The sequence below is a fragment of the Lineus longissimus genome, chromosome 6 (assembly GCF_910592395.1).
Source record: "Lineus longissimus chromosome 6, tnLinLong1.2, whole genome shotgun sequence".
In the NCBI taxonomy this organism is placed as follows: Eukaryota; Metazoa; Nemertea; class Pilidiophora; order Heteronemertea; family Lineidae; genus Lineus; species Lineus longissimus.
Genome location: NC_088313.1, coordinates 11,318,653 through 11,344,922, shown reverse-complemented (window position 1 = coordinate 11,344,922; position 26,270 = coordinate 11,318,653). Strand labels below are relative to the sequence as shown.

Sequence of the window (26,270 nt, the reverse complement as noted above, 5' to 3'; positions counted from 1 at the left end):
ACTCTGGGGATCTGCCCAAAGAGGAAATTATAGATGTAATTCTTAGTGGCAGATATTGTTGACACTAGTAAAGTTTCTAGAGATATTTCATGTAGTTTACATGGTCGCACAGTGAGCTATTATTGTTGTGTCTGTTGCTCTAAGACTAGGCCAGGCCAGGCCAGGCCAGGCCAGGTTGACTCTTTGAGGTAATTTATATATATGGGCCTAAGATAGGGACCATTTTGATAAGCGCCCCCTATTTGACGTTGATTGTTTCAAAAACTTGTCACCTACTTTGGCACCTATTGGCAAATTTTGAAGGGTCCCTATTGCGAGCTTGCTAATTAAGTAGGCTCATGTTAGAACAGAATCTACACCAACAGGTGGCGCCAGCATTTAAGAACAACAAAATTATGGTTCATATGCGAATATTATGCATTTTACTTGCAATCTATGGCAAAATTAGACCCTGATGGCACCAACTTGGTAAGATAATCAGACCAGTTCAGACGGCTAGCAAACTGCCAATAGGCTCCCTTTAAGGGTGTACCAAATTAAGGCTTCATTGCTAATGACAAGACCTAAATTCAAATCTCGGCGAGGGATGAATTTCGTGACAAAAAGCTCAGACATTTATGAATTATAACACATTTTTCGCTATGATTTCAGAGATAACGGAAGAGCACTTTCCTGGCCATCAATGGAAGAGCAGTTTCTTTACATCTAAGTTTAACAATTCGAAAAGGATAGCCCAGCCGCTCGTTTCAAAGGACAAGGAAAACGATATTGATAATGAAGACGCCATCACCACAGACAAATAAATGATTGGACATGTTTGTGATGCCACTGTGGACTACCGGACGAGGGTAAGTCAGTACCCTCATCAAAATGGCGGCAAGTGTCGACACCAAACCAAATGGAGACTATATATTTCAACCTCGGATCTAAATGCATAGTATGGATATTGCAACTTATCTCGTAGATTGCTATCTAGCAAATAATCTAAGCAAGACCGACTCCTCCGCCATTTTGACGATAGTTACTGCAATTACCCTCGTCTGGTAGTAAACAGTGGTTGTAAATACGTTCATGTAGGACTAGGAGTGGACAATTGTTGCTGTACTTCTGTGGCTTTTCACAGTGGTTGTGTTAAATTTTATTTTACCCGCCCTTGGTCTTCAACCTCGGTATACACTGACTTTCATACAAATCAAGCATACAGTCGTGGTAAAATGTTTTTTGGGCTAGACAAGTAAATTACTTTCCTCCCCGTGTTGCCAATACTGGAAAAATGGGGTCTAATGTCGGCAATAGTTCCTACTTTACATAGCTACTAGTGCCTAAGGATTACCTTATCCGTGTAAAGTGGGAACTAGCTGACATTGAATGCAATTTTTGTACAGCACAGGGAAGAAAGTTAATCTACTTGTCTAGCCCTGTAACTTCTTTCCATGACTATATGCTTAAAAGTGTTGAATTTACCTAGGACAATTTTATTGTTGCTGTATTTCTGTGGCTTTTCACAGTGGTGGTGTTAAATTTTATTTTACCCTGGTCCCTTCATCTTCAACCTCGGTATACACTGACTTTCATGTGTATTGCAAATCAAGCATACAGTCGTGGTAAAATGTTTTTTGGGCTAGACAAGTAAATTACTTTCCTCCCCGTGTTGCCCAATACTGGAAAAATGGGGTCTAATGTTGGCAATAATTCCTACTTTACATAGCTACTAGTGCCTAAGGATTACCTTATCCGTGTAAAGTGGGAACTAGCTGACATTGAATGCCATTTTTGTACAGCACAGGGAAGAAAGTTAATCTACTTGTCTAGCCCTGTAACTTCTTTCCATGACTATATGCTTAAAAGTGTTGAATTTACCTAGGGAAATTTTATTGTTGCTGTATTTCTGTGGCTTTTCACAGTCTGTGGTTGTGTTAAATTTTATTTTACCCTTGGTCTTCAACCTCGTTATAAGCTGACTTCCATGTGTATTGTAAATCAAGAATATGCTTAAAAGTGTTGAATTTACCTTGGACAATTATTGTTGCTGTATTTCTGTGGCTTTTCACAGTGGTCGTGTTAAATTTTATTTTACCCTGGTCCTTTCATCTTCAACCTCGGTATACACCGACTTTTACCTTCGATTACCCTTACATCAATAAAGCTGTAAGCTAAACAAGAAATGTATTGTTTCATTGCTTTTTTAAAGTGAGTGATTGTGTAAAAGGCATTCAATGATCGATCATGAAATTTTACGGATTTGATCATTAAAGTTCTAACTTAATAATCAAATCCAAAAAATTTTATGATCGATCATTAAATGCCTTTTACAATCACTCATTAAAATTTTAATGATGATTATCAAAGAACGTTGATAATCATCATTAAGGAATTGATCATTAAAATCATTTAGTGATCGATCATTATGGCTTCAGGCATTTGATGATCGATCATTTAAGAATCGATTATTAAGTGGTGATTTGATCATTAAAATTTGGTAATCAACTATTAAATGCGGCGAAATAACTTTTAACCTTTAGTGTTCAAATCATTATCTTTAAGAATCAAATCATTATCTTTAAGAATCAAATCATCAACAAGTTAATGATGCAACTTTTAAGTTTTAATGCTTAAATCATTAAAGAGTTAATAATTCTACTATCAAAGTTAATGATTAATTTTTTCCTGGGATTCATAAAACCTTATAAGGTCTCGTTAGGGAGTTTTTCCCAACTGTACGCGATGATGACGCGCCCCATTAAACAGGACGTAACATCTAAAATGCGTTTCCAAAGTGATTGCATGAGGACAACCAATTTGTGTCGTATATCACTGGAAACGCCCGATTCCTCTGATTCTGCAAGATGTTAAATTGGGCATTTTATTTCTTTAAATAAATCATAAGCGTCGCATTTGCTCCTAGCTTTGTTCACCATCCCATTTAGCAATATTGCATAGAGGATGCGTGGTAACCGTGGTACCATAGTACAAAAAAGTCCTGTCATGCCTAAATACTGCCTGGAATGTTAGTTATTTGGTTTGCAAACATAATTTTAAGCTTTATCGATTTTGAATGATATCAACTAACACGGTTCAGGTCGCTTTTGAAATAGGAACTCCTTTTCTAGATTTTTCGGGGTCGGAAAGATATTCTCTCACTGACAGTAAACACGGCCACGCATCGTGTCATATTCTGGCATGTCTCACAAAAACTCTAATAAAACAATTTAAAATCACTGGAACTTTCTAAAATTCACTTATGACATTGACACGATATAGGACTAAACTTCTCCAAAGTTTGATCAAATTTGCAGCATTGAATTATTTTTAAATCACGAAAATGTATGAGTGTACACGGACCCTACAGCAGATTTAATTGTGTACTGAGCCCCTTTAGGTCTCATTAGGGAGTTGTTTTTTTTATTCATGCGCGGCCAAGCCCTGACCGTAGTTCCTAAAATCATTGATTTCTCGGTCCTTAGAGTATGTCAGTGTTGATTCAGGAGTTGTTTTGGCAAAGACATGTTTTTTTGAGTTTCTGAAACCTAGAGCGCTACTCAATAGGCGGCTAACAAGAAACTACGCATTTATACTGTTGTTGGGATGTGCGTCGGGCCTGTGTTGAAATGCCGTCCAGTGCCAGTTGGTGCGTTTTTCGCTGATTTGTGCAAAATTCAACATATCTCAAAAGTTCAATGGTTGACCCTCGATTTTTTTTTTTTCTGTAGCGTAAGCAACTGTCTTTCATGGGAGAATGGTCTCTGTAAGAATTATTCAGGAAGAAATGTATAATATTTTGGGGTTTTCGTGATTGTCCGGCCCAATTGGCAATATTGCCATTTGGGATGGTGAACAGAGCTAGGAGCAAATGCGACGCTTATGATTTATTTAAAGAAATAAAATGCCCGATTTAACATCCTGCAGAATCAGGGGAATCGGGCGTTTCCAGTGATATACGACACAAATGGGTTGTCCTAATGCATTCACTTTGGAAACACATTTTAAAATAGATGTTACGTCCTGTTAACGGGGCACGTCATCATCGCGTACATTTGGGAAAAACTCCCTAACGAGACCTTAACCCCGAAGAATTTCATCATGTGCGCTCTCCAAGAGAGCAATGATTTTTTTCATCATGTATTGTATTGTATTCTTTATGCCAAAAAAATACATCTTTTGTATTTAGATATTTTTTTCATATAACTCATGGATAATGCTCGGTGAATATTACAATGGCTATGGACTTGTCATATTTTTCACGATTAGACAGCGGCGCCACTACCGGGAAAATCGAATAAGTCTGTGTTCAAAAGTCATAACCCAAAATGTCAATATAGGTGGCCCTACACAGTGGGGTCGGGGTCCGTTTTGTCCCCGCCCTAGAGAAATGTAGTTCTTAAGACGCAGGCCGTTTCAATGTTCATGAATGGGCCGTCCAACCTGTTCCAAATGGCAGGCGGTATTTGCACCACGCCACCACGGGCACCACGCGACCACCACGCCACCACGCGAACAGGCGGAGCGATCATAATGACGATATCAAAACAGACCATCAGACCACAGACACTTGAGAGTTGTGGTTACACCTACCAATTATAGATGGCATGTTGGTATACTGCGTTGTTGCCTGACGGGATTTACGAGTATTTATTACTTGTTAATGGCATTCGCAAAAAGCAGGGATATTATTAAGCCGCTACACATCCGTGTCCAACTCTTTTACTTTCTGAACAGGTGCTGTTAGGCCAAATATAAGGATTTTCTCACCCTAAATTATTTTGCTACAGTCCTGGTCACAAAAGAGTTACAGTCCTGGTCACTAAAATACATCATTAGGGCCTACTGACTAGTGTCATGTCGGCCCTACGCGCTACAAACGCGCTGAACGAGTCAAATGACATTCTTATGGTGCAATAAATCATTTTGAAGCCGCGACATCGTTGAATATGAAGGGTGACGTCATTTATATATTCATATGAAACACCATGGTATTTTTTAATTTTTACTATTAAAGGACCACGCCTGCCCGATGATGAAAAACTTCGGTAAGTTTTTTTCAGTGGATGGTGTTTTTCCAATATAGGGGTTTTAAGAAAAGATTTTATACTGCCCTAAAAGTAAAAAAAATGACAAATAATCATTGTTCGTACAAGCATGTAGTTCTACACGTATGCTGATCATGGGGCAATAGGCCTACGATGCTACCTCCATCCGACAAAAATGTGTACCGAGGAAAATGCATTTGACTGTCAAGTTGTTGTAAGCATCATGAATAGCGTCCTTCCTTTATAAGAAATTGATATAAAGATGTATCTTAAAATCGAAAATAAAAAATAAGATTTTTCTTACCTTTTGCCTGTATCTCTCAAAAAAACGGGGGGTTACCAAATGCAAACGATGCGTCCAATCGTCAGTCAGGTACTGACGGATACAGCCCAGCCTTTCATACTCCGCATGATTATAACCAAAGTCATTACGCAACATATTGCGTTCAAATAAAATCATTGCGGGAGTGTTTTAACAACGACGGATTGTTTATTTTACAAGAGTTCCATTACAGAGGGCACCTGTTTTGGTTTGAAACCTTTACTTTCTCATCAAACTGACTTATTTTGTAGATGTGTCATTAGTCACAGCTACAGATGACAGAATGCAACTTAGGCTTTGGTGTCCATTGAACAAAGGTCTTCAAAGGTCAGGCGGGCGCGTCGATTATAATAATAATATACAATGTATAATAATGATCACAATATCGAAGATAAGAAGAAGAATTCCCAAGCTTGTTGGCTTGGGAAGCCTAGTGATTCACCTTCCCTAAAGAATGCATAAGATTCGAGACATGTCCATTAAAGGGGCACTATAGGCAGCATCTTGGTAGGCAACATAAAGTTACACAAAGTAGCCAGTGAGTCTCTCACCTCTCACAGTTTGTCCTAACCTAGTCACGCCTGTAACAGGGATACATTCAGTGATGAATCAAATAAGACCTAATGCCCTTACTCTGTTTATAAGTCAGCTAAAGTTGGCCAATTTGACCCCCTGCTCCTACATAGTCCCCCTTTAATGGGAAACTATAGGCAACAGCTAGGTAGGCAAGATAAAGTTACACAAAGTCGCCAATAAGGGTCTCTCACACAACAGTATGTTGAAACTATGCACACGTGTTCGAGTGAGTGATAAATCTAACTCCCCCCCCCCCCAACCCACCCCACCCAAACGAACGGCCACCCCTTTAAAGGGAGACTATATAACCCACTCGTACTCGTATGGTTTTTGCAGGTCAGTCGTCAGTTGGAGTAGGTCTAGTTACTCAACGGTAATTCAGTACGTATTTCCGTAGTTGGCGTACGCCTTTATTCCAATAATCCCAAGAACGGGCATCAGAGAGGCTAGGATAGCAGCCAACGCCATCTATAATTGTTCCAAGAAACCATGATCCAATGAATCGACCGCTATTTTGATATCGTCATTATGATCGCTCCGCCTGTTCGCGTGGTGGCGTGGTGGTCGCGTGGTGCCCGTGGTGGCGTGGTGCAAATACCGCCTGCCGTTCCAAATACTATTTACTTTGACGCCCTGGTCTTAGTTTCTATATGCAGAGGGATCTTTGGCGATTTTATGAGCCTAGAATCTGTGTCATCTGAAGCGAGTCTCAATCCCCAGTTTGGCCTTAATATGTAACACCTTCCATCTGCCATGGGGCGTAGTTGTGCGAGTGTCAATTACGCTCGTCCAAATTCTAGGCCATATAGCAAAAAATAGCCGAGATGACCCTAAGTTTTCACATCAAATAAAGAAACTAGATGCATTTGGTTATCCGCCGGTGGTAATAGCATTCCCAAATCATTCATTTTGAACCGATTGAGGCCCGTTTGAAGATCCCAAATATCATGCCATTTCGTGGTCAATTGTTTACCATTTTCAGGGTCCAAGTGGTGTCAAAGGGAATTAAATGCAATGAAAATGCTGCTGACTTCTTATTTGGATTCATATGAACCCAGAAATGTATGGATTATGGCGCCTATGATGTATCATGTATGATTAGGCCTCATCAGGAAAGACTACCTCCTGTCGGTTGCCCGGGGCCTACGCTCCTCTTGACAACGTCCTCCGCACTGTGTAGTGCCACCATATTATATTCACTATAGCTTAGCTTATACTAGTGGCATTAGTGCTATATATAATGCTACCCCTAACCCAACCAACCGCCCGGGAGAATCGGGATGCCGGGGGGGGGGGCACTGACGAGGCATCGGAAGACATATATTCCCTTAATTCACCCGCGCGTATGAATATATAAGCTACAGTAGAGCCATTATAGTAACTAAGACGGAGCTATCGCTTTGGCAGAAATCAGCTGAGCGCAGCAAGCACATGTGATTGTTTATGCATAGAAATTGTAATTCAGTACACTGATTGGTTACCTTGCATTATTCGATGTGCTGCGATAGGCTGGTGCAGAAACTCACGTGCAGGAAGTGACGACACACCAGGGCAGTACATGTAGGACACACATGCACACAATAGCAAAACAGTACATTATCTGTACGCCATCCGCTCTAGTCTGTGCATGCACAACTCAACTGACATTCAAGTGTCCCAAAAGTCGTTTCAATTGCATAGGTCGCCACGATTTCAACGATAAGGCATTGTTACACGGTTAAATTAGCTGCTAGTGCAAGTGCTGGTGAGGTATTTTAGTACTAAAGTAGTGGTATATTGCTGCAGCCTGCAGTGTCGTGTAGCTTTCCTCGGGGTCCATACAATCATGCTGGGATACGACAATAAGGAAGGTGATGTTACAAGTTCTCAGTCACGGTCCATCAAATTATTTTGATTGTGCAACGGACCACTTTAACTCTCTGAAAATGCCTGTCGATTTTGCTTCATATTTGCTCGCTGCAAGCCCCCCTCATCTTGATTTCTTCGGATATGATGATGAGTTCCACAACAAAGGATACAGTGTGAAATGCCGCGTTGCTTGTCGCCCTCTGAAGCCCATCATCATTATGAAACCAAAAACATTTGATGATTCTGAATCGACGTCTCTTATGAGTTCTCCAACATCAGAATGCAGTTCAGACGAGGAAGATGAGACCTCGGATTTCATCTTCAGTTCTGGTCTAACGCAATCGGAAATATCACAAAGAAATATGTCAAAAAAGAGAGTGACATTTGCAGACGCGAGGGGCTTGTCCCTAACGAAGGTGAAAGTAATGACTGAATCATCTGACATGCCACCCAAATTGCAGCCGCAACTTTTGGCTTCACTGACACAAGGGGCTTCAGCAGGTGTTTCTCAGGCACCCCCGCTATCACTTGAGTTTCCACAACCAGCTTCAGATTACATGAACTTTCGACTAAAATTGAACACACAAAATGTCTCACTTGAAAATGTAATTCTAAAAGACTATAACGTGATGGGGACCATTAAAGTTAAGAATTTATCGTTTAACAAAAATGTTTTTGTACGGTGCAGTTTTGATTCTTGGAAAAGTAGCATGGACATTGTAGCAACATATGTGCCCTGTGGTGCAGATGATAGTTCTGCACAAGTTATGTATGACACTTTCTCATTCGAAATCACAGTACCATCAACATTAAAGCTTAACCAGGCAGTGGAGTTCTGTATTTGTTACGAATGTGATGAGGGACAATTCTGGGATAGTGCGGAGGGCAGGAATTACAAGGTTGTCTCGACCTATTCAGTTATGTCGGTGGATACACAGTTGACGCTACCAAGTGACAAGCCATACACTTCTGACTTCAAGCCAAATTTTGACTATGTGGATTCTTGGTCTGAATATTCAAGTTGGAGTCATGTCAATCGAGAAACGCCGTACTATTAAACCAAGTCAAGAGGAAATAACGTAGGAGGGTTAAGTACTACCACTACGAGTACCAGGCCAAGGTGGCATCATTCAAACAGAATTTTTGAAAAATGACAACCAAATTTTACCTTGCAGGGCATTCACTCACATCAGAATCGATTTCAGTGGCATGACAACCAACATTCTCTGAATGATTTTTCCAAACATGGCGTCAATTGATTTAGTTGATTTTACTGCCAACAAGTATGTTTGTTTAGCACAAATTCAACATGTAGCAGCCACGATTTTAGTTGATATCGATTACCTTTGGGGAATTTATTAATAATTTGCTGAGAATGACCTTGCTGCCTATATCCAAAGAACATCCAGGTCCAACGTTATTTCCTCTTGACAAAGTATACTTTGACATTGGCCAGTCTGAAGTTTGTCTGTCGTCGTTTTCTTGTTGTTTTGTCATGCAGGTGGAAGACCCTGCAACCAACCCAGTCCAGCACAATGCGACAATCAAGGGTCATTCATGTCATATTTAATTCCCCTGTCGTCAGTCCGCTTCTTTGGTTAGAATATTTAAAAGATTTGTAAGTCGTATTTAACAATGCAATCAGTCTTTCAAGACGTTCTGGTACTTTGTTTTGAAATCATTGTGAGTGATAAAGTAGTCATCCACGAAAACATAGAACTATCTAGGTATTACAATCGCTATGCTGAAGCCAAAAAAGTGTCCAAGTCGCTTTGATTGCCTGCTTGTACTAGTAAAGTGTAAGGAGAAAAGTAACTGTTGACTTCGTTTCTATTTCATTAGAGTGTGCGAGTTTCATTTGTGGATTTTAATCTGCCTTTTAACTCTCAGTGCCAAGATCATGTATGTATGACCTCAATTTTTGTAGCTGTATTTTAGTCCCCCAGACGACACCAGATGTCCCCAGCTACTTTAATGTGTTTTATATGGTTTCTCTGGCCTGCGGCGACCAAATTGAATAATTTTTTTCAACTGAGAGGGTGGGGTGGGGTCTGCCAGTGCCACTCCTTATTTAACGTGAAAAATGGTGAAAATCAGTCAAAAATACCATACCACTTGGTAGAAAATAATCCCAATATATGCCCCTATTTGCACAGCTTTATTGAAACTGGGGGTAAAGACGATGGTTTTGAAGAATTTTGATGAGTGTATATCTCAATTCTTTTTGTGAGATATTTGGTGGTGAAAATGCCCAAATCCTGGGTTAGGCACTGAAAGAGTTAAGAAAGGAGCTCTATTCATTCTTATGTACACAACTGTCATAAGTTGGGATGATTACAGAATATAACTGATCAAATGGCTTTTCTTGGGATTTGTTGCAGCTGTCTAGCACTACATAACATTGTATACTACATTGTACTTTTACGGAGGAAAAGGGCAAAGAATGCAGACGATGCAGTATACATTACATGTACAAGCTTGCTTTTTATACGCCCGTCGCAAGACAGACATATTATTGCATGGGCCTGTCATGAGTTGTGCGTCGTGCATCCGGGGCTATAAATTGAGAACCCTTATAGATTTAACTCTCATTTTTGGTTCACCATAGGGGAGTCTATACAATACCACAGTGTCGTCCGTCATCATCATCTGTATCCGGTTTAAAAAAAAGTGGCATGTTTCTATGAACATGAAACTTTGTATGTCCACAGGACCCCCAAGGTCAGGTGACCTCTTACTCTGAATTTTGGTCCGATCTGATTCTTGACTTGGGCAGGGGGCCAAAGGTGGAAATCTGTTTGATCTCTCAACTAAAGTTGTGAAACTTGCTTGACAGCAAATTTGATAGCCCCAACACTGGATAATGGTGTAGGGCCATTTCATGGTATAATTGTTTCGTGTCGGACAGGACATTTGCAGGCCTTTTCCCCTCAATAAAATTAATTCAGGGTAATTATTTAAAACTTTGAACTTGTTTTAGGCAAGTGCTATAGAACAACTTGACATGGTAAAAAAATTCAATCTCTGAAATTATTTTTTCCAATTCAAAATGAGGCCAGAAGCCTCGTGTCGGACAGGACAGAAAAAGGAAGTGGGATTTTCGGTATGTTAGGGAAGTCAAAAGTTCTGCTCTATTACATGATTTATTTCAAATCAAGCTAGCTAGTTATGTACCCTAGTACCTTAGGTAGCTTTTATAAAAAGTTTGGTTTCAAAATCTCCAGGGATAGCCGAGTGGGGGTAATTTGTTCTCAAGTGGGTAGCGTGTCGGACAGGACGTGTCGACAGGACACTTTTTCCCTTTTGGCAAAAATGACTGAAAAAACACTTTTTGGCTCACCGTAGGGGAGTCTATACGATACCGCAGTGTCCGTCGTCGTCGTCGTCGTCGTCGTCGTCGTCGTTGTCCGTCGTATCCTAGTTCAAAAACAGTGGCACGTTTTTTAACCGCAAGGCCTATAAACTTAAAACTTTGTACACATGACCCCCTAGGTCAGATGACCAGTGACACTAAATTTCTGTCCGATCTGATTCTCTACTTGGCCACCAGGGGGCCAAATGTGGATATCTAAAAAGTGTGATATCTCGCTTATTAGTGACTTGTTTTCGATAAAACTTTTGTGGTAGGTACTCATAGCAAGGATACATCATATATCTTACAGGTTTTTAATTTGATCTACTTTTCAAGGTCGCAGAGGTCAAATGGCGTGAATTGGCCGTTTGAGTGTAACTATGGCACGTTTCTCAACCACCAAAGCTATGAGCTTGAAACTTGGTACATATAACCCCCTATATCAGATAACCTCTGGTGCTGAATTTCAGCCTGATCTGATTCTTGACTTTGCCACCAGGGGGCCAAAACAGAAAAAGTAAGAAGTGCAATAGCCTGCTTATTAGCAAATTGTTTTTGATGAAATTTTTATGGCAGGGACCCCTAGCAAGGTTACCTCAGATGTGGCACGATTTTTCGGATTTGACCTACTTTTTAAGGTCGCAGAGGTCAAATGGCGTAAATTTGCCGTTTGAGTGTAACTATGGCACGTTTCTCAACCGCAACAATTATGAACTTGAAGCTTTGAACAAATGACCCCCTAGGTCAGTTGACCTTTTACTCTGAATTTTGGTTCGGTCTGATTATTGACTTGGCCACCAGGGGGCCCAAACTCAAAACTCAAAATATGTGATTTCTCGCTTATTACTGATTTGTTTTTGATAAAAGTTTCATGGTAGGTACTCCCAGCAAGGATACATCACATATCTTACGGGTTTTTGATTTGACCCACCTTTCAAGTTCACAGAGGTAAAAGTTGAAAACTTTACCGTTCTTGGTACGTTTTGTCGTTGTTCAATGTAAAGAGTTTTAATTTTGTGTAATGATGCATCTGAGAAGCCACTATTTGTATGCCAAGTTTCAGCCAGATCGAAATTCAAATATGGCCGAAATTGCATGTTTGTTTTGTGGGTTTTTCCTCGTATTGTGGCAATCCAAAGGTCGTGAGTTCAAACCCCGGTCAAGGACAGCCAAAAATATTTTTATTTTTCATCTTTTCCTTTTTTCTTTTCTGAGTTCTATCTTACATTTTCTTCATTTTTTGATTTATTTGGTGCCATAGATTTAATTAGGCGGCCATCTTGGAAATCGTTTTTTGCCGATTGCTGTGGTGTAACGAGTGATGAAATTGTTATGGTCAGGTGGATGTGTCTACATCACATATCACCCTGGTTTGTTATTTTACCTACCTGTCAGGGTCACTGAGGTCAAAGTTAAAAATATATTCACCATTGTCATGGAGTGGCACGTTTCTTCACTATCATTTTCACCTAGACTCTACAAGCTTGGAACCACGAGTCTCGGATTCACCACTTGGCCAGGGCCGGCTCTGAACTGGTCACAGATGCATGTATAAATTATGAGAGGCCTACATACTGTAGCACTTTCTGTAACTGTCTCCTAAAAATACTTACGGTGAGCACAATGGCCCCTGGCCGTTTCATTATTGTATGAAATCAATTTCATTATATTCATAGTAAAAACTAAAGTGGTAGACACAATACTACAAGAAGCTTCATGCTTACAATAATATACTAGGGTCACAGTTTAGAACCCCCCCCCCCCCCCCCAACTTGAAGACCAGGACAAGCAGAAATGCAAATTGTACCGGTTCATTGTCTCGGTATTTGGATTTGAAGGCCACATCAGTTTCTTTGTCAACTGTCTATTTCATTCAACAACTGGAATCGATTCATCAAATGAACATCGCCCGCGATTATCCATGACTGGTGCTTCTAACTTTCTGACGACATCGTTTTCATCAACCCAAGAATTGTCATTTGTTTTGAACGAAAACACAGTTTTTTCAGAGTCCTTTATATAGTTTCAAGGTAGCTAATATGATTTCATTGACTCAAATATGTCAGACATCCAAAAACAGAAAGGAAGAAACCATTCAAACTCCAACGATATGTCTTCCAACCCGATTTTATTTGGAAGCCATTTTCCCTTTTTTAGATGCCATTTATTGGCAATTTAATCATCCTTGGAGGTTCCTGATTTAATCAAAAAGGTCAAAATAACCTTGGATAAGGTTATTCATTGTGAAACATGCAATAGCAATTAAAACAAGTAGTCATTAGTCAACCAAAGGAGGATTTGTGCCCTGTCCGCCATGCTTTTGTCCTGTCCGACACGTTCTGCGTGTCGGACAGGACAAAATTGGTTTTAAATTTCCCAAGAGGTGTGTCATTTTTCTTTAAAAATTTCTTCATGATATTACTGTATACTGCCTTAGGTAGGAGGAAAATGAATCCTGTTTTCATAAGTCTCTTAGTTTGGAAAAAAACAAAACTTTTTACACCTGAGTTGTGTCAGACAGGACACTTGACTACTACGAGTTGAAATTAAGAGGGCATTGAAATTGGAAACTGAAAAAAAACTTGGTGTGTTATCTACTTAGACATGAAACCTAACCTGTCAACAAGAAAAAAGTATCAGAAATCAAATACAACTGGAGAGAATTAAGAAAATCAAGTGTCCTGTCCGACACACTGATTTTCAATGTTTCGTGTAAAAAACTGAATTTGCATAATGAAGAAGTGGAAATTTTGACCCAGATTTTTGATTTCCAGTAGGTTCAGACATCTCTCTAACATGTCCAATTGATATTTTGCTAAGATTCCAACATTTATATTTTTGATACCACTTCCAAAATACCATGAAATGGCTCTGTAAGGGATGGTTAATTTTTCTTTCATAGGAAGCCATTGTTTGATAAGACTGATGACGTATTGGGTACTTATTAAGTCGCATTTAAGTGATGATGAAATTGTTAAGTTTGCCCTAAAAGCGAATTTCAAGAAATTCAAAGTTGGCCGGAATCAGGTATCCGAACATCCGACAGACGATTTGTGTTGCATTGCGGGATTTGTGACGGCGTTATTCGCATTTTGCAAAATAACTTATTTTGACACTGGAAAGATTCATAACTCTCTGAAGAAAGGATTGATAAATTTGAGTTGAGGTGGGGATCAATATCATATGGAATTTTCTGGTATAAATAATCGCTGATCATCTGGCCTGGAGAATGACTAAGGATCTCAAAACACATCAGCTTCGTCTGTGCATCCATCAGGTTTAAAGGAAGTTTGAAGGCATCAAAATAAAATCTTATGGTGATAAATGAAAGAAAATCGCTTCAAAGTCATGACTCCTGTTGAGATTTTGAAAAAAAGATTCCCTTGCAAGCACTGAATACAAACCTGACCTAAACTATGAAATCTATACTAATTAGGTGCTAATGATCAAGGAAGTTCATTGATATGATTGAGAATATAGATTCAATTCCTTTGATGATAATTTAACAGAATTGTACCATGTATGCCAATTTAAGCCAATTGACCGCCGAGACCTTGAAAAGTAGATCATATTCAAAACCCGCAGCAATATGTGATGAATTCTTGCTCGGAGAACTAACCATAAAAATATCATCGAAAACAAGTCAATAATAAGCGAGATATTGCACCTTTTACCATTTTAAAACCTTTATGATGATGTATCCTTGGCTTGCTAGGATAACCTACCATAAAAATGTTATCAAAAACGAGTCATCATAAACCCCACTACTCACTCAGTGGGGTCTCTATTGAAATCACTAGCAAGGAAAATGTTTTCCCATCTTTTTCTTCCACAAAATTCCATCAATTGGCATGTGATTCCAGCCCAACGGCTCAGTAAGTGCCTAATAAATCAATTTCACACTTGTAGAAACTTGATGAAACCTGTCCAGAATTTACGAGCATGTTCATAAATTGTTTCATGTTTCTCCTAGTTTCACAAGGTTTCAGGAAAGGGGTTTTATCATGTTTTTTCATGTTTCTTGACCAGTTCACACATGCAACATGAAGAAACCTTTAGGTTTCATGGTTCAAATTACATAGCCTGTCAGTCAAGTTTCTCTTACTAGTCTTAGTTTCTATGTGTTTCTCCTAAAAAGTTGCATGTGTAAACCGGCCTTAATACTTATAACTCAATAAAGAAAACATTATGTGGCAGTTGATTTATAAAAATATCAGTGTATCTGTTGAGTTTTACTCGCTATCAATATGGGCTTTGGACTTGCTCCGGACCTTGCATTTACTGGTTGGTTGTCTCTGATGTAAAGTTTGCCCCCGGCCTAGGCTGGACCATGTTCACTGGACTAGTTTGTCACAACCTACGTACACTTCAAAGGAATTGATGTACAGGCCCAGACTTTTACTGGTTGTCCCTAGTTTGTGACTGTGCATCTGAGCTGCTTTGTCTCAACCTGCACTTCATTAAGGATTTGATGTAAACTTCAAAGGATTTGATACGTCCAGACTGCCTTTACAGCTTGCCTCAAGGTGGTACCCATGTATAGTTTGGACTTGTTTTTCACAACCTACATTTCTAAGGAATTCTTATAAAGGTCCAGACTGCATTTACTGGGCGTCCCTATGTTTTGACTGGCCTGGTTTGTCTCGGTGTAATGGTCCAGACTGCAGTTACTGGTTGTGACCATTCATCTACTGGGTTGTGACATTACCTTCAAATCGTACAACGTGACTGACCATGCGAAGCTCTCTGGCCGTAGGCCTCTAGTCGAGTCTATACATGTAGCATGTTTCCTACCCAGCATGAATTCCTAACTACCAAATATCTATACAATGAGCTCTAAGGCTCACCTGGTGAGTCTATGCGATGACGTGGCGTCTGTCGTCGATGTATGTTAGCGCGGCACGTTTCGTCACCGCTTTAGGTCTGTGCTTAGAACTTGGTACCCTTAGGCCCTGGGGCGATTCGCACCAAATTTCGTAGCGTATTTATGCGTATTTAGGCACATGCGCTTATAAACGAAAACTGCTTGTTTTCACCCGTGTTTTACCTGGTCAAGTTTGCGCATGCGCCTATAAATTTCGTGGGGTCAACTCTATACTATACTGTTTCTTATACTGTGTGGTGTGCATGTTACTGCGCAGTGTCCCAGAAGTGTGGGATTCTTGTATGGCCAAAGGAACTGCTTTACCTCGCACACTGTGCGGTCCCCGCCAGGTTGGGGTTTTATTATTGGATTACACATACATATGTTCATTTTGGATTATTAACAGTAGAACTTAGATTAAATATAACCAACATTCGTGTACTTAGAACAATAAGCAACACAGGTTTTGTAAGTTATCTTCTCTTTTTTTTTTCTCATTGTTAAACGCATCCGCTCATATATTCGGGAGATAAGCGCACCCTGAATATAAGCGCAGTGGGCCTAAACACACATAAATACGGTACAAAACTATTCTTTGTTTGGCCACCAGGGGGTGTAATGCAAAAAAATAGAAAATGCAATAGGACGTGATTTTGGTCGGATTTTCTGGGTTTTAGATTTGAGCTACTTTTCAAGGCCACAGAGGTCATTAAGTTTGCTAAATCACCGATTGGTGGCACGTTTTGTTTCTTTTTTAGCTAGAAGGTTCTAAACTGGTGTGGAGATGTATCTAGGTACCCTCTCTTCTACCGAAAAAAATAGGACTGCTCCGACATCAAATATGGCTGACAGGCGGCCATCTTGTGAATTAAACAAAGTCCTATTACTCGGAAACTAATGATCAGATTGCAACCAAATTTTCATGTGATCATATATGTATGTACCTTATTGGGGCAGCTCAAAAAACAACACAAACGTAGAAAATTCCCTTGATTATAGAGATTTACTGAAAATACAAATAGACAAGTAAATACAAGTACAACATCAACATGTGAAATAATAGCCAACAAGTACAGAAATATTAGCCAACAAGTACAGAAAATAAACACTAGAAAGACCAAAGACCAGAGAAAAGAAAAAAACCTAACGTCTCCTATACGGTTTTACAGTAAATTCCCCCACCACACCTAAAGTACATTGTACATTATTGTTTGTAAACAAACCAGGTGGCAAAAAGCCAGAGCTAGGAATTCCCAACGATTTGCATGATAATGAGGGAAATCCCGAGGAAACCCCCATGTAAATCTAGATACCTAAAGGAGAGTTATCATAGTTTGTCCGGCCTACTCTCTGTTGTCTCGAACTCTACAGCATATACTTTGCCTCTGGAACATCGCTATTATGAATGGGAAGGTTGTTTTCTATATTCCGTTGCAATGAAATCACCAGAAAGTTGCCTTTGGCAAGGGAATTCCCTTCTTGGCTTGCAAATCTATTTATAGTTCAAGGGATTCCAACACATCGTACGCTGCCATCTGGTGGCGCCAGTTGGTACCTGTACTCTCCCTGTTTGAGGTTCAACCAGAATAGTCCAATAGAACTGATGCTTGATGTGTTCCCAAACTTCGCCACCAACTACACCAGTCGTAATTGGTTGTCCGAGAGAGCGATTTTAGCCCCACGAAATGATGCCGTCAGACACCTCAACAACACGCTCCTTCAACGTCTTCCTACACGAGAAGCTGTACACATCCATAGACACTGTACCCGACATCGATCAAACCGTTCACTATCCAGTCGAAATTCCTCAATTCACTCCAACCAAGTGGCATGCCCCCACATGACCTCATATTGAAAGTTGGCTGCCAAATAATGCTCCGCCGCAACCTCGATGCCCCAAGATTGTGCAACGTGACACGCCTCATCGTTTCACGGCTTCTAAGCAACATCATTGAAGCTACCATTGCCATCGGCGAATATGCAGGATCAACAGTCTTAGCCCTTTTGCTGCCAAGCAAATTTTTTTTTTTGAGTCCTCAGTGCCAAGCAATTTTAGGTTAAATTGAAAAAAATTGATATGATCAATTTAAATATTTTTCCTGAGAAAACTATTGGAGACATGTCAAAACAATGCACATGGAAGTTGTTCAGTATGACCTGGACTTCAAATTAAAATTTTTAAAAAGTAGGTCACGCCCTAATTTGCATGCCGCCATCTTGAATAACTAATGAGAATTGAAGATTTTGTAGAATAAACCACTGTAATTTGGAATAAATGTAATAATACAACTAATAAAACTATTTTTATGCATCTGCATGTTTCTTTACTCTTTCCTTTCTAAGTCCATAACCTTGTAAACCCTGAATTTGTATTGCTTTGTAACAAAATTGCCAAGAAATACCGATGCGTTATTTACAGAAATCGAGCAAAATTCTTCAAAATTCAATGATCAGCCATTTACTTTGTAGACGAAAAATTACTACTTATGGTAATATGTTGGGACTAAATTACATACCTTCACTCCCTAGAGCTCCTTTTTAGTGCTACCAGAGAACTAATAGTAGATAGGGGGGTCAGGGGTCCCTATGGAGGGGGCCTGGTATAAAACAGCTAAAATTCAGGGTTTCCTCAACTAAACATGAAAGTTCAAAGTTTCTCAGCCAAATGTCCTGTCATAGAATGTATGTAGCAGTCAGATAACTCTATTCTAATAATTGACAACTGCTTGGTACCTTTCGAAACAGTTCTTTGAATCATGCATGATATCCAATTCATCGAGTACCTGTGATAATGACATCCGATTCGCCATTTTGTGAACTTTTGGAAGTGATTTTCACCCGAAATCTCAGCAAATCGATATATAACATGTACAGTAGAAACGTAGCGTGGTAACTCCTCTACCACGCCATCTATAGGTATATACCATAAACGACGCTAGCAGACGAAAAATCAATGTATTTTCACCACATAGGAAAATTTCGCCAAAATGCGAAGTTGGCAGCAAAAGGAACAAAAGTCATTGTGCAGAAATGCGAAGTTGGCAGCAAAAGGGTTAATCCCCCGGATAGTACCGCTCATTCCAAGTGACTGTCAATTTCAGTTCAGGCGACTCAAATTTCCCGTGACACTCTCCTTCGCTATGACAGTGAGTTAAGCCCAAGGACAGACACTAAAAGTCGTTGGACTATCGTTATCCACACCATGCTTCTCCCACGGACAGCTTTATGTAGCATGCTCCAGAGCTGGCCAATCGTCTGCCCTATGCTATCACGCAAACGGAACAAAGACAATGAACATGGTTTATCCAGAGGTACTTCAATAGCAAGAAACGCTACATCGACACCACACAGGTAAACTGCTGGCACGCCCAAACCCGTCACCGACGGGTACCATGCCAGTTGACACATAAAGGAAACGCATGCTCTGCAGGGCTGTCTGAGAACATGGGCACTGGAAAGGGATTTAGGGCTGCACAGAGAGGCACAAGAATCCTTCCTGCAGACCGTTTATACATAAATCATATTAAAAGAAGGGTTCTAAGGATTCTATACAATGTACATGTTATTTATGCAAGTATCAATGCGTATCTCCCCCCCCCCCCCCCCCCCTCCTCAAGGGTCGACAAGATTCGGCGCCGTTTCTCTGCCGAAGCTTGAGGTATTTTCTTCCTGGAATTGTCGTATTCTTGGCGATGAAGTGCGAGGTCGTTGTGATATTGCGCCGAAAGCTTAACGACAAGATTGGATCAGCCGTGTTTTGTTTGCCGTAATCTTGGCGAAGACCCGGCGGGGTCATCGTCGTAATCTTGCCGGATTGGGGATTCCCCCTTGCGCATGCGTGGTACGCAATTTTTCGACGCTGTCACGCTTTTCATGCTGTTGTAGTGAACGCGTGTGTCGTGTGTTCTCGCATACTTTCGGGCATACTTTGCAGGTAATTTGTGTTTCATTTTCTTTGTATCATATCATCGTAAGATTTGGAGACCAAGGACTCGCTGAAGCCCTGAGGTTATCGATATAATGGCCTAGATTTTTAGCCCCTGCAACCCTATTTCTGCTGTGCTGCTAGTGCAGTGCCGAGTTGTGGTGGTCGAACATCTTTGGTGATTTCTGACCTAAAAAGGTGATAGCATGTCGAACATCTTAGGAAAAGGTGGTTAGGTGTCGAAATCTTTCCACATCATTGGATAATAGCAAGTGATAACCTGACGATTTTCCATTAGTGTCTAATGAACTCCTGCCGTAGCTTAGGTGAAGTGCATTGGGTATATTGTCGTAAAGGTGTCGAACCCTTGAGGAGGGGGGGGGGGAAAGATACGCATTGATACTTGCATTAAGCTTACCAAACGATTTGTGTGCTGAGTGATACAAGGGGAGCTACCCCAAGGAAAATCATAACTTGAAACTGGTAAAACTAGAAAATGAGTTGGAGGAAAGCAAAATCAAAATGGTGGAGATCTCAAAAAGACGCTAAAAAGGGTCCACCAGAGCATAGGGGTTCACACAAGTAACAAACAGGGCCCATCCATCCATAGGGGTTCACACAAGTAACAAACAGGGCCCATCCATCCTTCTACAACATCTCTTCGTTTCAATCAAATCCGATAACCAATATGGCCACCGCTCTTGAATGAAACTTATGATCGGATTGCAATCAAATGTCTTGTGATTATGTATCTATGTACCTGTAAAGAATGCAACTCGTGTGATTCATATACATGATGCTGGACGCTTTATTATACACTAGATGTAACACATTGAAGTGGGTTGTCAGACATAAGATGTAATGCTTAGAAGTCTTACTACACTTCCATCTTAATTATATATTATATGTTTAGTTATTAATATGTAAAGTCAAGGACTTAGTGAGCCCCCCTTTAGGTCGGGGGAGCTCCCCCGAACCCCCCTACGAGCATATGTTAAGTGCAAGCTCTAACAACTACAGCTGTTACAATGGGGGGACACCCCCCAAACCCCCTTCCGTCGACATAGGTTTTTACCAGTGCGTTGGGGGAAGCTCCCCCCCAACCCCCCCCCCGTGGACAGTCAACTAGCCCTTCTGTGTCATACTGCTGGAGGGGGGGGTGCGATGGGACCATCCATATAGTTCCTCCCGACGCATTGTTTTGGTAATGTATAACATTGTGATTGTCCTTATTCACGGGAATCGGGCGTTTCCAGTGATATACGACACTTAAATGGATTGTCCTCATGCATTCACTTTGGAAACGCATTTTAAAATAGATGTTACGTCCTGTTAATGGGCACGTCATCATCGCGTACATTTGGGAAAAACTCCCTAACGAGACCGGAGCAGACGGCTGAAAGTAGTTTAATTATTGGCCGCTAGGGTTCAGAATGTCGCTCACCCGAATTTTTCACGCAACTTTTGCTATATAGAGCTAGTTCTAGTTTGTAATTCATTTTGATACTTCAGATTTGGGTAGTAGACTAAAATAACTTAGTCGTCAGTGTGGTTTTAAGCTGGAAAAACGTATTTGTTTTTCTTAAAGTGCCTTTTTTGGACGGGTGTGTGCGATTGTTTTGTTTTTATGTCACGTGACTAGCTCGATCATGTCGACACAAAATTGAAATAAACCACCCTTTTCTGTCATTATTTAGGACGGATATTTCTCTAATAAAAATATTAATATAATTGGCCAATTTCTTAGGCATATGATGTAGCGAATTCCTATGAAGATTTAAATTAATTTCAACCAATGGGATAGCAACCACCACCGGAAGATCGCGGAGAAATCGGTAAACTCAACGGAGTTAATTCAGAAAAATACCAAAAAAAATTGTTTGTAGGATATACAATAGTTACTCTCTTTATTTCTCATCAAATCAGTATATACTCCCACACACACGTGTATCTTAAGAGCCCCTCCTATAGGGGGGCTTAATATGTAAAGTCAAGGACTTAGTGAGCCCCCCTTTAGGTCGGGGGAGCTCCCCCGAACCCCCCTACGAGCATATGTTAAGTGCAAGCTCTAACAACTACAGCTGTTACAATGGGGGTACACCCCCCAAACCCCCCTCCGTCGACATAGGTTTTTACCAGTGCGTTGGGGGGAAGCTCCCCCCCCCCCCCGGTGGACAGTCAACTAGCCCTTCTGTGTCATACTGCTGGAGGGGGGGGTGCGATGGGACCATCCATATAGTTCCTTCCGACACATTTTTGTTTTGGTAATGTAATACATTGTGATTGTCCTTATTCACGGGAATCGGGCGTTTCCAGTGATATACGACACTTATTAAATGGATTGTCCTCATGCATTTACTTTGGAAACGCATTTTAAAAAAGATGTTACGTCCTGTTAATGGGGCACGTCATCATCGCGTACATTTGGGAAAAACTCCCTAACGAGACCGGAGCAGACGGCTGAAAGTAGTTTAATTATTGGCCGCTAGGGTACAGAATGTACGTCGCTCACCCAAGGAGGATACCGCAGTGACGTCACGGCTTTTCCAAGATGGCGCTGCATATTGTAAACAAACTCGATCCACGGCCAAGGGAAAATCAAGCCATCAAAAAAGTTAGATTTTTCGCATCATATCAGAGTTATTAGTACTTTTCTGCTATGAAATAAGTCTTCAGACAATAAGCTATCATTTGAATAATGAAAAGTGCTGTTTTGATGGGGAAAAATAGGGTTTTTAAACCAAATAGCCGGGCACCGATCTTCCAAAATTAGCGATGGTTTCAAAACAGTCTCCCAGATATGGGGCAATCTCTTCATTATCATAATGGGATTTGGAGTCATGTTTACAGATTTTACAAGTTCGAGACCTGTAATACCTAAAACTCGCATAGATCCCCATAGATCCCCTCTATTTGTCGAGTTAGCGCCCCTGTAAGATCATGCATTTTCGGACACTAGAACGAAATCTTCCTGCGGATATAGCGGTTTCGGTGATGATTTAAGGAGAAATTGACTGTTCTTAGAGTTGTATGGGACAGAAATGAGTTCATACTTCATGAATACATGAATATATTATGATATGGGCGGGCTTCTAAGTCAAAACAATAACAAACTCAACTGCATCTCTACTGTAAATTGCGTAGTGCATTGCCTAGTGTATTTCGTAGTGTATTTTAGCGGAGACATTATTTCCTCACTTTGGCCACGCCAAACGTCTTTTTTATTCGTGGAAGTTAATCTGCTCTGTAAATTTTATTTTACACAGGAAGAATCCATACTAGGTATTGCAATATTTCATGTCTATTGGTGTTTTTGTGTACAGGAGCGCACCAGACAGTGAGACGTGGAGATGTGTTCAGTGCTGATGCTGTCAGTAGACTGAATCTGATTGGCCATAGCGATCAATAATATGGGTCGGGATCACGTGATGTGACGTCACCGCGGTATCCTCCTTGTCGCTCACCCGAATTTTTTACGCAACTATAGCTGAATAGAGCTAGTTCTAGTTTGTGATTCATTTTGATACTTCAGATTTGGGCAGTAGACCAATATAACTTAGTCGTCAGTGTGGTTTTAAGCTGGAAAAACGTATTTGTTTTTCTTAAAGTGCCTTTTTTGGACGGGTGTGTGCGATTGTTTTGTTTTTATGTCACGTGACCTCGACCATGTCGACACAAAATTGAAATAAACCACCCTTTTCTGTCATTATTTAGGACGGATATTTCTCTAATAAAAATATTAATATAATTGGCCAATTTCTTAGGCATATGATGTAGCGAATTCCCATGAAGATTTAAATTAATTTCAACCAATGGGATAGCAACCACCACCGGAAGATCGCGGAGAAATCGGTAAACTCAACGGAGTTAATTCAGAAAAATACCAAAAAAAATTGTTTGTAGGATATACAATAGTTAATCTCTTTATTTCTCATCATTCATTTACATTATATACTCCCGCACACGCCTGTATCTTAAGAGCCCCTCCTAAAGGGGGTCTTAATATGTAAAGTCAAGGACTTAGTGAGCCCCCTTTAGGTCGGGGGAGCTCCCCCGAACCCCCCTACGAGCATATGTTAAGTGCAAGCTCTAACAACTACAGCTGTTACAATGGGGGGGACACCCCCCAAACCCCCCTCCGTCGACATAGGTTTTTACCAGTGCGTTGGGGGTAAGCTCCCCCCAAACCCCCCCCCCCCCCCCGGTGGACAGTCAACTAGCCCTTCTGTGTCATACTGCTGGAGGGGGGGGGGTGCGATGGGACCATCCATATAGTTCCTTCCGACACATTTTTGTTTTGGTAATGTAATACATTGTGATTGTCCTTATTCACGGGAATCGGGCGTTTCCAGTGATATACGACACTTAAATGGATTGTCCTCATGCATTCACTTTGGAAACGCATTTTAAAATAGATGTTACGTCCTGTTAATGGGGCACGTCATCATCGCGTACATTTGGGAAAAACTCCCTAACGAGACCTATACCTGTTCTTACTACAAAACATGTGACGGATTCAAAATTTAACCAATGAAATTTGACGGCGAAATTCAGTTCCGAAGTCAAGGTCAATTTATTTTTTTACACATGATGCATGACAAGCCGCCGCGGTTGTGATTGTTGGCAAAATCATCGAATTTTAGAAGAAATAATAACTTTTATAGTAGGGAAAGATACTTAGAAATGTGAAATATGTCACCAGGCAATGCCAAGCCATGTGGGTGTTGCATTTCAGTGCGGCATTGGGAATAAATTTCCTGAGAAACTTGATGAATGGCGTCCGCGCGTCATTGGCGACCATGCAATGCATCCTGAAGCTTGTGAATTTTTCTGAACGCATGGATTCGGAACGTGGTCACTGGTGCAGACTGATAGGGGCCTATGATGATGATTGATAGAAATGCAGATAACATGTTTTACTATATAAATATACATGACACCATCTTTTGCAGAATAATTAATCCGAATCGTGTATTAAAAGCAGAACAGCAGGGCAAATAAAGATGTGCAGAAGGACAGCGGGCAACACTTGTTAATGACAGCTAAGAATGTATTTTCAAGTCAATGTTTTTTAAGTTCGGCATACCTCTATACATCTCTTGTCTAGTACGTAACTCTCGTATACATCAAAAGGTAGAAAAGGAGGACGGGATTAGCCACAACTGAAGAAAAAAATAATAGTTAGCCACAACTGAAGAAGAACGAAGAATTATGGTAATCGGTCAATGATGTTGAACGGTAAAAGAATTTCAGTTACCCAGGATTAGGCTACCTTGTACATACCTATAAATATATACACTAATATATATGACACCATCTTTTGCAGAAGAATTATTGATTACAGCAGGACACATAAAGATGGCAGAAGGGCAGCGGGCAACAACTGAAAAAGGACAATATGTGTTTCAGACAGTGTAGATGATTTATTTTCAAATAAGGAAGTTTGAAACTACAACATACATTGAAATTGTCTTGTCCAGTGTAGACGTGTGGCGTCAAATGGTAGACGAAAGGCTGTCATTATGAATAAGTGTTACTGTTAGTGTAATAGTGACTAAGTGAGCTGGTGTTTCATTCAGTTAATGTATTTTAAGTTCGACATACCTCTATATACATGATACATCTCTTGTCTAGTACGTAACCGTCGGATACATCAAAAGGTAGAAAAGGAGGACGGGATTAGCCACAACTGAAGAAAAAAATAATAGTTAGCCACAACTGAAGAAGAAAAATTACTGTAGACTTTTTCAGTGAATTTATTTTCAAATAAGAACATGAATGGGTTTTCTCAAGATTAGCGTTTGCTTGGCATATAGAAGTTCTGAGTCCCTTGTACTCAAGAGTTTAATACTGTAGTGAAGGACGAGACGGCCGTTTGGCAAATACTGAAATGAGTAAAAACGGTTACGAGTTTTCAGTGGATATTAACTATGGTAATCGGTCAATGATGTTGAACGGTAAAAGAATTTCAGTTACCCAGGAGTAGGCTACCTTGTACATACCTATAAATATATACACTAATATATATGACACCATCTTTTGCAGAAGAATTATTGATTACAGCAGGACACATAAAGACGTGTGGCATCAAATGGTAGACGAAAGGCTGTCATTATGAGTAAGTGTTAGTGTAATAGTGACTAAGTGAGCTGGTGTTTCATTCAGTTAGTGTATTTTCAAGTCAATGTATTTTAAGTTCGACATACCTCTATATACATGATACATCTCTTGTCTAGTACGTAACTGTCGCATCAAATAGGCAAAAGGAAGACGGGTAACATTAACAGCAACAACTGAAGAAAAGAAAAAATTACATTCATGATGGAATGATGAGTGTGCGGGGATGGCAAGTCTTA

General features: G+C 40.3%; 1 protein-coding gene across 1 annotated transcript; it reads left to right on the top strand.

Moving 5' to 3' along the window:
* The first annotated feature begins 7,429 nt into the window (after positions 1–7,429).
* LOC135489575 (protein phosphatase 1 regulatory subunit 3B-like) lies at positions 7,430–11,338 on the top strand. The gene has a single exon (XM_064774976.1). It carries the CDS (start codon positions 7,779–7,781, stop codon positions 8,829–8,831), a length of 1,053 nt encoding a protein of 350 aa, XP_064631046.1. The 5' UTR covers positions 7,430–7,778; the 3' UTR covers positions 8,832–11,338.
* Positions 11,339–26,270: the final 14,932 nt, after the last annotated feature.

What these genes read in the sequence shown, in the direction of transcription:
- LOC135489575 (XM_064774976.1), top strand. Translation starts at nt 7,779, where the DNA reads ATGTTACAAGTTCTCAGTCACGGTCCATCAAATTATTTTGATTGTGCA.